Source organism: Squalius cephalus, assembly GCF_949319135.1.
Source record: "Squalius cephalus genome assembly, chromosome: 6".
NCBI lineage: Eukaryota > Metazoa > Chordata > Actinopteri > Cypriniformes > Leuciscidae > Squalius > Squalius cephalus.
The window spans coordinates 8,428,281-8,446,101 of NC_137127.1; the positions used below are offsets into that span (position 1 = coordinate 8,428,281).

Here is a 17,821-nt window from a genome sequence, read left to right on the forward strand (position 1 = left end):
GGGGGTTGGGGATGCACACGTCACAAAACAAAAACTGGGACATGCTAGAAATTGTGAGCAAAAAAAGCTCCTGTGTTAAGAGATGCCCCAAATGCTGCCAGTCCCATCACGGCCCAGCTCCATCCCCCTCTGGACACGCAGACTGGAGGAGCATCCTGCTCTTAAACTCGTCTTATCCATCCATCAATCAATGGGCTGAGCTGCTCTTCTCTCTTTTATCTGCAGTCTCCACTACATCTCCATCCATCTTACTTCTTCATTGCTTAATTTTCTTTCCATTCCAACCCTGACTTCCGAAGTTTTCTTAAAGCCAGGGCATTTTTCTTTTTTAATGTTTCATCTGTCTCCAGCTTTAAATCCCAACATAGCTCCTTTGAGCACACACAAAGACATGCACAACTAAAAACTGTTTTAGAGTTATCTTTGGGGTTCTTTGATAAAGGATGTTGGGTAGACAAATTAATGGCACACTCGTTTTATTTTTACCACATACAAACCAGTGTTAGACAGCTTCATTATATATGCTTGTGAACACACATAAAGAGTCCTCCATTTTGATTTAACACAAACTTTGCTCGCTCACTCGGTCTAACTCCCTTATGGCTGCCAGATATGAAGAAAATAACAAGAAGAGAAATCTACCACAATCTCACCACAATCCCCCACCTCTACAAATGTAAGTACAGATTTGTGCTAATGAACTTATATAGACAATGAACACATTTTAAAGACGATGTAATACTTTATGGCTAAAATACTTTCTGTAATCCCAGTATAATATGCAAAGACAACTATAAGTAATTCTTTTGAAGGTTGATTCACCAGAAAAGTATTAAGAATGTGGCTGTGTGGTCTGTGGTGTTATCAAAACATTACTCTGTTTGTTGGCAGGTGAAGTGTCCAGAGACCTGAAAGATGGCTCTTATTTTTACCAAGACTGCATTTTTTTAATCAAAAATGCAGTTTTTTTTTTAATATTGTCTAATATTAATACAATTTAAAATGGCAATTTTTATATTTTATATATAAAAGCTGAATTGTCAGCATCATTACTTCAGTCTTCAGTGTCACATGATCCTTCAGAATTCATTCTTAATATGCTGATTTGGTACTCAAGAAACATTATTATTATGTTTCAACTGTTTTAAACATTATTATGTTGAAAACAGTTGGCCTGCTTAACATTTTTTGTGGAAATCGTGATTCCTTTTTTCAGGATTCAGAGCTTCAAATATTTGAATGAAATCTTTTGTAACATTATTGTTAATTTCTTTGAATACAATCTCACTGACCTCAAACTAGTGTATTCCTGTCATGACAACTCTCTGAGTGTTTTGCATGGTAATGGATATGACAATGTTGATTGTTTGGTCTTGGCAGAATAGATCTGCTGCTGTAAGTTATTGCTGATGCTGCAGAGCAAGTACAGAGACTTGCTACTGCCAGTACATACACAACATGCTGCTTTGAACAAGTAAGACATGCTGCTGCTGTATAAAATAGCATACGTGAATAGCCCGTAGCAGATCTATGAAGATGGAGCTGGGGAAGATGAGAGGGTTTCTGAAAGCGCGCTGCAAACTGCTACAGCAAATCCTGACTAAGTATTTGAAAGCTGAGCAGCGAGCTCATTGGCAGGAACCCTATAGAGAATGATGTGATTACAAGCAGATTGAGTTAAAGCTACACTGTGTAATTTCTTTGTAAGTTGATTCTTAGCAAAAAACACTTTGTTCTTTCAAAATTATATGTGCTCATTAATGTGTAATTACTTCTACCAACTAATCAAGTATTCTCGTAAGCGTAGAATCTGCCATTTAGAATAGATACGAGCGAGTCGCTCGAATGGCGGCAGCCATGTTGCGCCTCCATCTTGAAAATACATAAGCCAAAGAGGGACATACCTGGAGATTCAAGCTTCGCCTTTAGCGTTTTTACACTCAGTGGCACCGTGACGAAAGCGAGGGGGAGATTACTCGCGACTGCCGGCAGATTTGAAATAATACGGCCACCATAGGAGTTAAAACCCCCTCGGAATGGGAGGGGCTAGAAAGTAATATTCAGTTGGTAGTAGTGCTGCACGATTAATCGTATCGCAATCGCGATGTCAAGCCTACGCGATTATATGACGCAAAATGCTGCGATTTTATATTAAATAAACAAATTAGCGCTGTTAACGCAATTAACGCAGCATCTGTACATTTTTGGCATCCTTTGGCTAGTGTTACATGATCCCGCTCTTATTCATGCAAATGCTTTTAAACCATTCATGCGCGATAAGACAAAAAAGAATGCGCTGCCTGTGAATGTCCTCCTGACACACACACACACACACACACACACACAGACACACACACATACACACGACCCACAGATAGACGCGCGCCAGTATCAAGTTCTCTTTCGCGGTAGAACGAACAACACACGTATGCCAAAATGAACGCGCTGCCTGTGAATGTCCTGACTGTGACACACAGAAAGACTCATGCTAATATCGTGCGTGCGCACAAAACAGCATGCCAGAATACAGTTCTCTTTCGAGCTTGAACGAACAATAACACACACAATTATGCCAAAATGTCTTTTTGTCGAGTATCTTCATAACATAAGAGTAGTCGTATGATGAACGTGAAGAGTTGTGATGACTCGTGAGAGAATGAGGCGCGTGTGAGATCCGCGTCTCTGACAGCAGCGACTGGTCTTAAAGGGACAGTACACAGTAGCCACTAATTATATCTGTCGCTAAAGTTAATCAAAGAACAAAAGGAACAGAGAAAAACACTCACTGCTCTTGACTAAAGAACTTTTTTCTTTAGGCAGATTATCACTAATCTGTGTGTGCATTTATTTTCCTTGAGCAAGTTGACTCATGAAACCATTTGTTTATTATATCGCATATCGCAATCGCAATCGCAATATTGACCTCAATTATCGCAATATGACATTTTCCCCAAATCGTGCAGCCCTAGTTGGTAGTCATATACAATTTCACTGCTAGATGGGAGAAAATCCTTCACAGTGTAGCTTTAAGGACCTCAATCATCCTGTGCTATCTAGAGTTTCACGACAGAACAGACTGCAACAATGCGTTGCCTTAAATGCAATGTTTAAGTTATTGTATTTGTTTAAAAAAAAACAGATGTAACACAATGGCTAAAGACATTCCTCTGCATACCTACATAGATCAAAATAACTAAACTACTACATCAAAGATCTATGGATCGTGTTTTGAAGTTTAACTGTAATCTTGAAATTTATTGTTGAATACTATGAATTTATTACACAAATGCTACTGCTTTAAGGGGGAATCAATATAGCGGCATGACATTTTTTACCATAAAACCCCTCTCAGAGACGTTGCATTTCTTAATTCATCTACATTTTAGCACTGTTGCTAAAAATATATTTTTTAAATTTACACTAGCCAGCCTCACTGTCAGGCAACTAGTTGACTCCTCCCTACCCCTTTTACCCCCCTTCCTCACCCCTCACATCTCTTCAACCCCTTGTTACTCTGTCTGAAGCCCAGCCAGTGCCTTGGTATCCGTGTATGTGTGTGTGTGAAGCAAGCAGCTTCATTGAAAGAGCACTGTGGCCCCTTGTCTTGTCAGCTCTGGTTAAGAGCCGGACTGGTGGAAGCTCAGCTGTTTTCTGGCGGGATTAGTCCAGTTCAGCACACAGCGCTGTTTCCCAATGCCTTGCCAGCCCTGGCGCAAGGACAAGATGGGAGTGGGGGAGGGGGTGGGTGGGTGTGCACTGCTCTTCCAGGCACGCAAAATGCCTCGACTCCACAGAGACACACAGGTCAAGGAGCTTTCATGGCATGGACATTACTGTGAGATGTTAACAGAATGGAGTGACTGACACAATGTGCTCAGGAGGCCCAGGGGAGAAAAGGGAATCTGCTCCTGAATGCATTTGAGAATCCAGAAGAATCTGTATATGCTCTTGCAAAATGCAAAAGCTCTTATTCAGATGATCTTCATTGAACAAAATAAAATAAAATAGGGAAGAAAAACACGTTTCCTTTGCAAAGGTGACCCATGATCACCCCCTAAAGAACCTCCATAGAGATTCTAATTATAGCTGAAATTACACAACAAGAGGGTTGATTAGATGATTAAATCAGCCTAAAAAAACTGTGAGTAAAAAGTAAATGAAAAAAGGAGTCTGCATGAAATAAAAATTCACCCTATCGATTTTCGAAAAGCTTGTTGTTGTTTTTTTTATCTTATTGTGAACGATTCATCCATGTATATGTTTATTTTAGGAACGGTTTGTTTTCTTGTAATGTTAATTCGCTACTTCAGTTTAATTGTGACATTAAGCGACGCTAACAGGCTAGCTTGGGCTTTCTGACATCATCAGTTATACAGCTCAAGAGCCCATTATCTCAATACAGTATGACTGAGAGTCAAGATGACATAGTCATCATCAGATAGAGTAAGTGACATTACTTTGTATTTTTACAGCATCAAACCTATCGAGGACACTGTCCAGCAGATTCTCATGTCCGCCATTTTGATGTCTTTCTTTCAGTTACAAGAGCCATCAAAGGACAAGGACGTCAACTGAAAATCTGGAGCATTCTCCCATTGTGAGCTGATACAATAACACAAGTATGTGTGCATGCATAGCTCAACTTCAGTCGCTCCGAAACATAATTTATCTTTTTATAATTTCATGTAAATGCTTTAGTGCGACTGAATCGTCTGTGAGAAAACACATAAAAACTGTCCTGATTCGCAGTGATTTTGTTCCTGGTAAGGACATTGTATAAGATGTATATATATAAAAAAACATATTATTTCTTTGAAGTTTATACTCCCTTTGTAGGATTTAGGACAGCTTGTACAGTGATGCAGTGCAGAAATCTCCTCTGAGCTCCTAACTCACCAAAGACATTTTTTTCTTCCTGTTGATCACGCCAGCACTCTAAATGTGTTTGAGGTGAAGCCAGCTGATATATCGCGAGCAAATGGTGAAGACAGTTTATATTTACCCTTAATAGGAAAAGCCTCACCTAACTATCGTAATTCTTCTGAAAGACACAAATATATACACTATATTACTTCCATAAACAGCCAGAGTGAGACTCAGCAGAGCAGCACTAGGGCCAGTCACTATCTGTAAAACTGTAAGCTGAGTTGCCCGCTAATGTCTTGTTTATCCCTGATGCACGGACTATGAACCAATGCAGACGCTGCGTGCTGCTCACGAAGCTCTAGGGCTCATACCTTAGACATTCTCCGTTGCACTATTCTCTGACATGATAGGCGGCAGCAAGGAGAAAATATCAGCTTAACCAGCATGAAAGAGAGGCCAAAACCCTACTGAGGTAAAAAAAAAAAATCATATAATTAGTAAAATTTTAATTTATATTAATCTATACCATTAAAAAAAACATTAAGACATTTTTTACACTGTTTAAAATAAACCAAAGCTGTTCAAAAACAGTAAATAATCAAAGTATAATAATCAGTGTTCTGTGTTCTTGATAATGATCTGTCTAAACAAGAAAATTTAAGCAGTCTGTATCAAAGTGTCATGTAGCTTTTTAATTTTTTGGTAGTTTTCCTCAAGCAGTAATTGATATCCAGATGCATCTGCCTTGCACACAAAAATTCAAATCTGGCATCAGTGCAAAAACAGCTTCAAAATAAATAATACAAAAAGAAAAGATTCAATAAAGTAAAACTTATATTATAAAATGGACCGTTTCGACTCTAAAATTAGGATTGGATGAAAAGATCTTGGAAAGATCTACAGTACAGTCAAATACACTATGTCTTTTTTTGGAAAGTAGATCAAGAGTGTAGAGCATCATCACAAATCTCTCGACCAAACAAGGTGAGCTTAAGTGTAAATGATGTTCCACACTGTGGCCACAGGAAACTAGGCAATCACAGTGGCCTCGCTGCAATATAATGTGCTATTTCTCTTCAAATTTTCCGCTGGGTCATTTCGCGCATCTACAGTAATCTCACCCCAAGGGCCATCAAGATCTGGCAAAATCCGTCAATTTTTAGGGTAAGTGCAAGAAATCATTTCTTCATTTGTAATTGCGGAGGCTTAGTGCTGTTCTAAACATCATCGCTGAAGGTGCTGGTGCTATTACATCCCCAGAAGAGTCAAATCCCATTTTATTAATGGTGCTGGTAGTTCTACCAGTCACCAATTACATCTAAATCCAGAGCACTACAGAACCTTATTGCTCTCCAGCTTCAGCACTGTGCTTGTTTAATCTGACTGGGGTTGAGAAGGCTTTAACAAATGGGGAGGTACTGAAGGAAGGGGTGATGAACCTGTTTTCAGCCTGAATGTCCATTTTGGACATGCCGTTCATGGGACGGGTCATATGATGCGAAGGAGTCATTCTTGGTAACAAAGGCAAAGATGTCTCTGAGGGTGCTACGAGGAGAAATTCTGAAAAACAAGTCAAAGCGAATTCAGATCAAAACCAAAAGCCCCAAAGCCCTGGCTGTTATGGGATGAATGCACAGGCATTTCTGAATGAGGCCAGAACTAAAAAAATACTGCCATGTCAATTAGGCTGAAATCCACACATGCATGTAGAGACTAGAGTGTTACTGGGCCGAGAGTGTCCAGGTTTTCTACTGTACACCTGAAACCCCTTCTGTTGCCTTGAACATGGAGTAGCTGTATTTAAAAGCCATTTTTTGTGGCCTTAAATAAGGCTCATATAAGAATCCAAAGCTATATTCTTTTTAAGCAATGATGATGGACAAATTGCTTCCCTATTCGGTTCTTGGCTATTTTATTGATTAGGATAATCGATTGGCTTGAAGATGTGTTGTAGTAATGCCATTCTCAGGGTGCCAATCAACTGCTGATTGTTAGCCTGCGAATAAAGCCAGTGCATAATGGCATTTACGTTTAAATCAGCCATAAAATATTAAAAATAAAATTAATAAAACAAAATAAACACTTCAAGCCAGATTTGTGCCTCCATTGAACAAAATAGACATTCCTGTTACCCTTGGGGAGCTTTGTGGGTCGGGTTCAAGTCCACCAATCGATTTTATACTTCGATTTGATGCTCTAATTCTTCCATTTTTGTCGGTTTTAAAGAACACTTTCCAGGGTCATTTACTTTAATTCAGTGTTGCTAAAGAGGTTAACAGTGGTGGACAGTAAAATTTGGTTCTGGTTTGGCCAATTAGAAAAGTAATTGTTAAAAAAACAGTAGGAGGTCTTCATCTCTCTTGTGCGAACACAAATTGGTTGTCATCACTGTATTCCAGAGGCATATACACTGTGGGTGTCATGTAAATATTCATGTGTTGGTCATACTTTCAACAAAACCATTATTCCTTTTAGTCTGCCCAGAGGCAACAAACAACAGAAACCATGAGGAAAACCATCAGTGCTATGGAAATAACAACAAATAGGAAAATAATGTCATTTTACATTGAGGGTGATCCTGTAACTGTACTGGCCATAAATATTTCATGCAAGCCAGGACTGCAACAAAATTGATACATTTTGCAAACTTTTTTCCTGCCGGTGTGACTTAACTTTGTTTAGGTCGCATTTGCATCCACATCCCAACTTAAGCTACTGCTACTGTAGGCACAAGTTACTGTGAAATATCCATTTCATTGAGACAAAACATGTAACATTATGTTTTTTTACTAAATCAGATACTGGTTTCACCTTCCGTAGAAATTGGCAGCACCGGTGTCACTGCTCTGAAATGTTAGTCTGGAGCCCTAATACTACAATATTTTTTATAAAAAATAAAAAAACATTCTCAATAATAATGGAATTATTTATCTATTTTTCCTTGAATAATGAAAAAAAAAATGTCATCAATTACTTACCCTCACGTCATTCCAAACCCGTAAGACTTACGTTCAACTTCACAACACAAATAAAGATATTTTTGATGAAATCAGAGATTTCTGTCCCTCCATTGACATCCACACAACTACCACTTTGTCGTTACAAAAAGTTGATAAAAAGATCGTAAAACTAATCCATATGAATCAAACAGTTTAGTCCAAATTTCTGAAGATACTCGATCGCTTCATATGATGAACAGATTGAATTTAGGCTTTTACTCACATCTTAACATTGATCACCACACATAAACAGAAACTCAACCATATTTGCTTGACGCGTGAGAACAAACCTCATTGGTTCTTGCGGAAGCTAAAACTTTACACACGAGAATGAATCTCCGAAATTTTGGACTTAAACGCTCAATTCATATGGATTAGTTTCTATCTCTTTATGAACCTTTTGAAGCGTCAAAGTGGTAGTTTGTGGACTTTCAATGGAGGGACAGAAATCTCTCAGATTAAATTTAAAATAAATTGATTAGTAATTTGAAGATAAACAAAAGTTTTACGGGTTTGGAATGACATAAAGGAGAGTAAATGATGACAGAATTTTTCTTTTTGAGTGAACTAACCCTTTAAATGTTTGACACTTTCTTTTAACTTGGCAAGAAAAATACTCTTTTTAATATCTCATATCATGGCAGAGAAGATTTAAAAATGACGACTAATACCAATATTAAAGACGTGTTAGGACTCCATACATCCGCCACTCTATGAAGCATTAATGAATTGAGTGTAACCTTTGGAACTGCTGAGAGACATTATTCCTTCATGACTCTGCATTAACCATTTTACACTCTGATCTCTGGCTGACTAGACTCTCTATGAGGGAATATACCAGCGACTCCATAAAGAAACATTTGTAGAGATTCAAATCAGATATTCTAAGGAGCAACAATAAACTCATTCATCCTCTTTCTCTGTCTTTTCCCATGATGTCAAACAGCTTGTCAGTAAAGCTCTAATGTTATTACAGTACTCAAGGGCAAATATACAGCCTGTCATAATCACACTCTCACATGTGCACTCTCATGTTTAAACACACACGTACACAAAGACTGATGTGTCTGTTGTAATAAGAGCTGGCCATATGCCGAAGACGTGGCCGGCTCGCTAGCCCACTAACGTGGACCATCTGGCTGAGGTGATATTTGTTCCTCATCGCTTTAATTTTGGCTCTCCAATTAAGATCACAGATCTGCTAGAGAGTGACAGCAGCACAGTTTGGGCAAGGGCGGCACTAGGGAGACACATTCATCAAACCCAACTTCATTGATTGGCTGTTAGAACTTTGCCAACACACTTTGCTAGAGAAAGTAAAACTCAAAACCACTCATGCTGAGCTGATTGCACAAATAACCTTGCTGAAGCATGAACCAGCTAAAACACGGAGCTAATATTCAGCTCAGAAGCATCACACCCATTCAAACACTTACCTCCTCAGATTTTTGAGCTGTGTGTTTTGAATGTGACTTCAAAAAAAAAGAATTGTAAAAGTATAAAAGTGTCTTTGATCATTCAAAATTTTGGATTTTAATTATTTTAAACAATCCAAAACAGTAGATGCTATTTTCCATAAAAGGAAAATGCATGCTCATCGCCTATCAGGTTCAGTTGCAATTTTGCTTAGTTTACTAAAGCCTACTAAAAAATATTAAGTCTGGATTACAGTGTCTTACAGTATTTTACCCATATATATAAAAAACTGAAGATAAAGATACACTATAAAACTACTGACATTAAGTAAAATAAAATAATATATATAAAAAAGTGGGTCGGGACAGTTGAGATTGTGGGGAGAGTGATTCAGTGATTTATTAGAAGTGCTCTATCAAAGTGTGCAAAATACCCATTTACCTATTATTATTTTATTTTATAATTTTTTTTTTTTTTATTAAAGTTAAGCTCAAATTTACTGTAGGGTCTGTAAACAGTTTAGGATTGTGAAAGGGGTCCTTGGTTCAGAAATGATTGCGATACCAAGTGTACCAGGACCACAAACAAATAGGTGCTATCCCTGACATACAACTTGTAAGAAAAAAAAAAAAAAAGCAAAAGCCCGGGAAACACAAGTAGGTTCTCCTGAGTAAAGATTCACTGAGGTAAACTGATTAACCCAATATATAATTAAAATGCATCAGAAATAATTATATTTGGGATCTGTGTAGATGAGCTGTAAGGCTGGGGAGAAGGGACCCAGTCATCCTTTTACTAAATCCAAGCACCAGAGACATGACATAAATTCTCAATTAAAGTCTCAATTAAAATGGAGGCTGCGGTGTAATCTGCTGGGATAGATATCTGTTAATAATCCTGGAGGGCTCTCGTTCTGCCTCACGCAAAATTAATTTACACATCCTATAAATACGTCAACCTTCCCCTCTGATTTTTAGCAATGGTACAGGCTGTCTACAACAACTTCACAAAGTACGTACCAAAATGCAGGGTGACCTGGACCAAAAAGAGCACCCAATATGCAAATATTTTCACATTCGGGATCTTTAAATGTGAATTTATGACTATATAATGGCGGGAGAACTCCCAACTCATACTACTAACTACTTTCATGGCCACTGTTAGTCTATAAAATCTATACTAATGTTTTTACCTAAAGTCACTAAATGAAACTGCACAACATTTTAGAAAGAAATTAGTGGAGTACAGGATGTGGGTATCTCAAGCAGAACACTAAAATATTGTGTATGTCAAACTGGAGTTTATTTTCTCCTTAAACTGCTTATCTTAAACTCACCATGCAATCAAAATGGACAATTCTTGTTTTTATGGAATATTACAGTATTTATTATAAATTATTTATCCGTGGGCATCATTATTTTTTTAAATCTTTAATCAAAATTAATCTCAGATCAGCCTTACATTAAGACTATTAGCTGATGATGAGGCTGTTCAGATGAGTTTTCTCTGGATAATGAGTGGGAGCGTGAGCACCACTGGGGCGTTGCCGGGACTGCAGGGAATATTCTGGTGCCAGCACCCTCTCTTCCTTATTCCTCAACTGTTTTCCCTCAGTGACACACGCAGAGAAGCCTGCAGACTCATACAAAATAAACTACCAAATACCCCAGTGACGGTTTGCATAGAGAGCAATGAAGGATCCAAACCAAAACTTAGGACAGCATGATAATGGTTAAACTGATAATCACTATTGTTTGCTCAAAAATGATAATCACGATTATTAATCATAATTGTTCTCATTTGAGAAATTTCTTTTTACATTTTACATCAGAATTACATCAGAACAAAAGCACAAATCAAGAGTACGTCAACTCATATGCAGGGTTTATTTAACCTCATCTACTGTAGTTTCCTGATTTTTTACATTTATCATATAAATGCAACACTTTCTAAATTATGAAAACTAATTAAACTTTAAAAAGATTCTCTCAAAAGCTTAAACGTAATTCCAAATAATATTCAATAATTCCTAATTATGTTAATGTTTTCCTATTAAAACAACAAAAATACTTTGTATTATAGTACAGAGGTTACGTAAGTGCATTTATTCAGCAACCACAACCGTAAACAATATAGTCGAGATTAATGTTTGGAATTACTGTTTGTCACTGCTCACAGATTTACAGTAGTTGCAGTAAATAATACGAGCAGCCTCATAGAGGAACACAGACTGGGTGTATTACACGTTCATTTGAGCAGAATAAATTGAGATCGCTAAACTCCAACATACATGTTTGACTGTGATTATCAGAGCTTTTGTTGCAGTGCAGAGAGAGCACATGTGCAAGTTCGCCAGGTTGGGAAGATAGGTAAAACACTAGGTGGAAAAATGCACCCATTTAAGTGAAAAGCTCTGACTAAGAGATTTAAACTCGTGGCATCTGGCAACTCAAAGCATGAAAGCTTGTTATTAACAAAGCAAGATAACAAATGTCAAATGAATAAAAAAATCTAAATAAATAAACAGCAGACCAATTATGCTTAATTAATCAAGAGAGGCAGGAATACAAAAATACAATAAATCGTGCAGCCCTACTCAAACTAAACACAAAGGATGCCTGTTTGCCTCAAGTCATGAACTACTTTAAAAGCCACCGTTGGGATTTCCATTAAGTTTAAAGGAAAAACAAAGCATCATTAATGTGTCTCGATACTTTAAAAGCCACTGTTTGTCGACATATTCCAAGTGGCCACAGACAGCAATTCATATGAGTGACTGCCCGCATCCAATCAGTTTTGCCTGAAAGAACAGATTTTTCACACACTGCAGCACCCGATCCATAAAATAACTCTTTGTATAACCCAAAAAACACTTAATATGCATTAAATTGATTCTGCAAGCACATATTTATCGTTATAAGAGAATAAGTAATAGAAATGTCCAGAGAGGAGAGCTGTCGCCAGAGTGTCAGCACTAATGCGAGATAAATCACTTTAAATTTAGAGCTTTTCACTTCCGTCTCTCACTCAAAGTCATTCCATGAGCAAACACTCCTAATTCTGACAGCAATCCTAGTGCTCAGTTCTATTTTGGGGCAATTTTGAATATAAATTTGCATGCATTTAGCACGTAGTCTAGTGACACCCAATTGGGTTTGTAGAGTTTTTCACTCGCTTCGTCATGATGCTGCAGTCAAAGCAGAGGGCTTGAATGGCAAAGCCCATCTGTGTCCATCTGGGTGCCAGGCACTGGGCTCACGGCCCTTGCCCACCACAGACTGCCATTTATATTATCAGTCGTAGTGTGGCTCAGGATGTGTGGAACCCTGGCAAGGTCACACCAACATGCTGGAACTCCTTATGGAACCCATTCCGCTCAGAACGGCAGCCATTTTGCTGTAATGTAGAGGACCATAAGCATGGCAGCAATGAGATGAGCTGTGTGAGCTGTGGTGAGCTCTGAATCAAACTAGGATGAATGGACTTTCTGCCCCAGGCCATAGCATCATCCACTATTACACTACAAAGAAAAAGGATCCTGGGTGATTACCAGGACAGCTGCATGTATAGAGACATGACAAGAATGTACATGGAATATGTGTGTCATGTGTACATGGCATATGCAGAACATATAAAAATAGACAGCAGTTCCTGAAAATTGACTCCTGTAACAAATTATCACAGAGCGTAGTATAACATATCCAGATACCGGCATCATTCGATGACGCTGGCAAATGTGTGGTAAGCCAAGACAGGGTGTTTTGTAGAAAAGTGTGTACGGATTTATAGAAAGGCATGAGGCAGATACATGCTCTTTTCCAAAATTACAGAGACAGGATGGTAATACATATACATATTATAAAAACCCAGAATGCATGTTGAATTGAGCAGTGTTATTTTAGTATTATTGAGATACTGTTATAATATTTTGAGAAAGCCTTTATTTTTATTTATTTTATTCTACGTGATCTCATGAGTATTCACAGATTGTGACATGCCGTGTTTCCGTTGATGTGCATTTAAATGAGAAATGTGCACCGGGATAAGACTTTCAGAGAGAACTTAAATTCGGCTTTTAATCATACAAATCTGTTACATAACTGTTATATACTGCGACTGCAACACATCGTCATTTGAACTACTTTTGGAACCACTTTTGACATTTTTGCAATGAATAAATGAGTATTATTACAATTATCTGTTATGTTTTTCTTTATAACTCCATATTTTTAAGAATGGGTAGGCTCTATAAAATGGTCATGATTAGGTTTGGGGTAGGGTTAAGTGATCTAAAATGTATCCATAAAATGATCAAAAAAAGGGCAATTGTACAAATATCTATGATATGAAAGATTCGTAAACATTTTACATTTTCTTAAATACGTCATAATGTTTATGATTAAATGTTGCCCCAATAGGTCCATATTGCAAGTTTCAGCATCTATTCAAACGTGCAACAATTGTACAACCTGTAAATGTACAAATGTACCTACGTATTAACAATGAGACCAGGCTTTTTTTATTTCAGCTTCATTTCAATAAACAAAAAAGATTTTTAATGGTTTTTAGTTAACAATAACAACACTGGAGCAGGGTGTAAATATAAACCCAAGATGGCAGATAATAAAATGGTTACAAAAATGTCAACTTATGTTTCACTCAATATTAAAATTATTGCTAAACATAGATTGGTATAATATTGATTATTTTATTATAACAAAATTATCTAACAAATAATATTAATAATACAATACATTTAATAATAAAATAATACATAATATAATAAAATATTTTATAATCAACAATTACATAATTTTTCCCAATATTTCTGTCTTTTTATTTTAGGCTTCACACAGTTATCTTAGCAACATGATAGCGTCAAACTCAAATTAAATTTATTGCAACTCAAGTCTCTCTATATAGAGCTTTTGAGTGTGTGTTTGGACACTTCTCATTCTGGTCACACACACTGCGTGTATGGTCACATGAGATTGTTGCCTCTTTGGTGCTGGGCAGAGTGCAATGCAAGTGACATTGCCCATGGACACAGACTTGTGGAATGCATTGAGAGAGAGAGACAAACATGAGGTTGTCATGGCAACAGGGCCAGATTGGTGAGAGAGAAGAGGAGATATGAGAAGGGAGATATGAAGGAGAGAGGGTTGTGCCTGTGCATACATAGACTGACAGATCAGTGAGAGAGAGAGTGAAAGAGGGAAGCTGAGAAGGTAATAAAAGCAAGAAACACACTGAAAGAGAGAGAAAGAAAGAAAGACAGAAAGAAAGAAAGGGCAAACAGATCTATAGAGGCTAGGTTGTTCCAATAAAAGCTTCACACTTCAGATTTAAAATGTGTGAGCCATGTTCATGTGGATGCGCGAGTTCATGTGGATGCGTGTAAGTGATCTGTTCTCAGGAATAACGTACCGGTATACATACTGTATGCACTTACATTTAGCGATTTACAATGAGGAAAGTGTCATATAGGATCCTCTCTCTATAGCTTTGGAACACATCACATACTGTATACCATTGTGATCAATCCCACCATTGGCAATAGACAGAACTCAGCCCACATGGATTTGGTGCACAAAGAACTCTGAAGGATCTATGCAGAATTCGCTCAGGGCTGTATAAGAGGAATGTTCCGGGTTCAGTACAAGTTAAGCACTGTTGACAACATTCGATTACCAAAAGAATGAAGAAGGTCATTCCTTTTCTTTAAAAAAGGCAAAAATCTGGTTTATCATGAAGCACTTACGATGGAAGTGAACAGGGCCAATCCATAAACGGTTTCAACCGTTTATAGCCAAAAAACAAACAATATGTGTGTGTGACAACATGATTCTAGTGTGAAAAAAATATATATTAAAATTTTCATTAAAAAAATTTAATTGCTTAATAAAATTTTTTGTAAAGTTATATCCAAGTTTACTTGGTTATAACTTTACTTTGGGTTTTGCTTTTCTATTTTTTCTTCTTTTTTTTAGATAATCAACAAATGCTGTCACAAATGCTGTGGAATTAGCTTAACTTGTACTGAACCCAGAATAGTCCCTTAACTGTAATATTCCTTTATCTGTTTAAGTCATAATTGTGCCAAATTGTGCTTCTCCCTAACAAAAAACAGCAAATGAAACAGAAAAAGCAGAAAAGTCCGGTTCCATGTGGGCCCAGTAGTCACATTCCAACACACTTACACATTATGCCACATCGCTATCTAACCTCTCTTATTAGGTACATAGATCTGATGCCCTTCAAGGCCAGCTTCCTGAGGTGTAACTCAACCTGGAAATGAAGACGTGCTCTATTTCTCACAAGAGAAAATATCTCAAATCGATGGATATTTCAGATGACTGTTCCCTCTATACTGATAGCTTTGGCTTGATTAAAGTGAAACATTTCTTCCTGCTAAAGGTCAATGAGTTCACTGACTCTGACATTATAGTGAGAAAGCTTTTGGGAAAGGGCACAATGGGATTATGAGTCTTATATTGTCACTGATAGAATGCATTAGCAGAGGAATCTTAAGATGAAGCTTCCCATCAGCACCAAACCATTTTACTTATGTATTAGGGGGAGGGAAACGATATCTGCTGTGGCTGGAGTCTATCGATGTTTACCACATCTGTTTTCCTTTAGATTAGATTACTGGTTGTGTCTTCAATGCATAGAGTCTTTAGTAGAATGATTTTTATTATTATTAAAGGAACATCCAGGTTCAGTATAAGTTAATATAATATCCATTGACAATTGTGGCATAATGTAATCAAAACGCTCAATGTTTCAACAGTATAGCCAAAGATGTAAACAATATGTGTGTTAAAGGAATGGTCATTTACACGCCCTCCAGTTGTTCTAAACCTGTATGAGGTTCTGTCTACTGTTGAACACAAAATAAGATATTTTAAAGAATATTGGTAACCAAACAGTTGACGGTAGCCATTGACTTCCATAGTAAGAAAAAATATATACTATGGAAGTCAATGGCTACCGTCAACTGTTTGATTACAGACATTCTTCAAAATATCTTCTTTTATGATCAGAAGAAGAAAAAAATCATACAGGTTTGGAACAACTTGAGTGTGAGTAAATGACAAAAATGTTATCCCTTTAACATGAATCATGATTGGTGTTTGGAAGAAAAAACTTACGAACCTGTATAAAACTAGATCCAATTTTACAACTTTGTTGCCACGATAACGCAGTACCATAAACCGTAAAACAACTGTAAAAATGATTTAAAAAGCTCTACAGCTCAAAAATTACAATAAGTTTGACAATAATACAAAATGTTTTAATAATTACTATATTATATTATTTATTCACTATTGTATATAAATTCATATTATTATAAACTATCTTCACATTGCATGGCCCCATTTAATCTCATTGCAAGTGCTCACCTCTATTTTTTTTAAGAAAATGAAATAAACTGAACCTGGAATATTCCTATAAAAACCAAACCAAATGTAAAAAGGTTTAAAGGTCTCTTTAAAACCATTATGTATCCTTACTGAGTTGTGAGTTCAATTCATTATAGCTCATAGTTACAGCCACAGGAACAATAAAGCTATAAGGCTACAAGCAACTGTCATTTACCCATGTCATCTGATTTTCCTGAATCATCTTACACAGAACAGTATATATTTGTCTTGCGTACATGTTCTTCGGTCTTGCTTTAAAGTAAAGTGAAATTACAGCTGATCATAAGTGTTTTAATTATAATCCATAAGGTTATAATCACAATGGGAATGCCACTCTTTAATGAGTGTTTCAGCTTATCAGGGTTTGTGTTGAACTCACTTTACGCTCCTTGTCTCCGTACTCCAGCCCCAGTGTGTCCATGGCACGCACGATAGCGGCCAGAGACTGGATGGTGTTGCTGAAGACCACTGGCTTGTACTGCTTCACATCATCACCAGAGAAACCGTCCTCATGGATAATCCTACACACATAACAGAAGCCATGTTAGAGAGCATGCAGTTTGTGTGTGTGTGTGTGTGTGTGTGTGTGTGTGTGTGTGTGTGTGTGTGTGTGTGTGTGTGTGTGTGTGGATATAGAAAGCAAACATAGTGATGTTCAAGCATATACAGATAGTGATGCAATATGTTTGGTTATCTGTGTGTCACGGCTTCAACGTGACTTCTGATCCGCCATGCGGCTGTCCTACCTTGCTCTCAGTATTGATCAATTTAAATAAAGTTTACTTTAACGCCATTACAGTTAATTTATGCATAATTCATAAAGTCAGTGAGTGACGATTAGATGTACAGTAACATGATCTAAATCAGAGGCACTCAACTTCATGAGACCAAGAGGACCAAAAACAAATGATAAGATTATAATCTTTTTAATGTAAGGGTGTATTCACACCTGACTTGTTTGGTTCGATTAAATCTAACTCAAGTTTGTTTCCCCCCGTGGTGCGAATCTTATGGGCAGGTGTGAATACAGCAATCGCACTCGGGTGCGGACCGACCCAATTGCAAGAGAGAGAGAGAGAGAGAGAGAGAGAGAGAGAGAGAGAGAGAGAGACG

At 37.3% G+C, this 17,821-nt stretch overlaps 1 protein-coding gene across 2 annotated transcripts in view; it reads right to left on the minus strand.

Annotated features, from left to right (window-relative positions):
- The window catches only part of gnao1a (guanine nucleotide binding protein (G protein), alpha activating activity polypeptide O, a), an 88,329-nt gene that overhangs the window by 49,413 nt on the left and 21,095 nt on the right, over window positions 1–17,821 (minus strand). For both annotated transcript variants that reach the window (XM_079875109.1, XM_079875110.1), the window contains exon 3: window positions 17,088–17,229. In XM_079875109.1, the coding sequence (XP_079731235.1) occupies window positions 17,088–17,229 (142 nt within the window). The remainder of the gene's footprint in view (window positions 1–17,087; window positions 17,230–17,821) is intronic.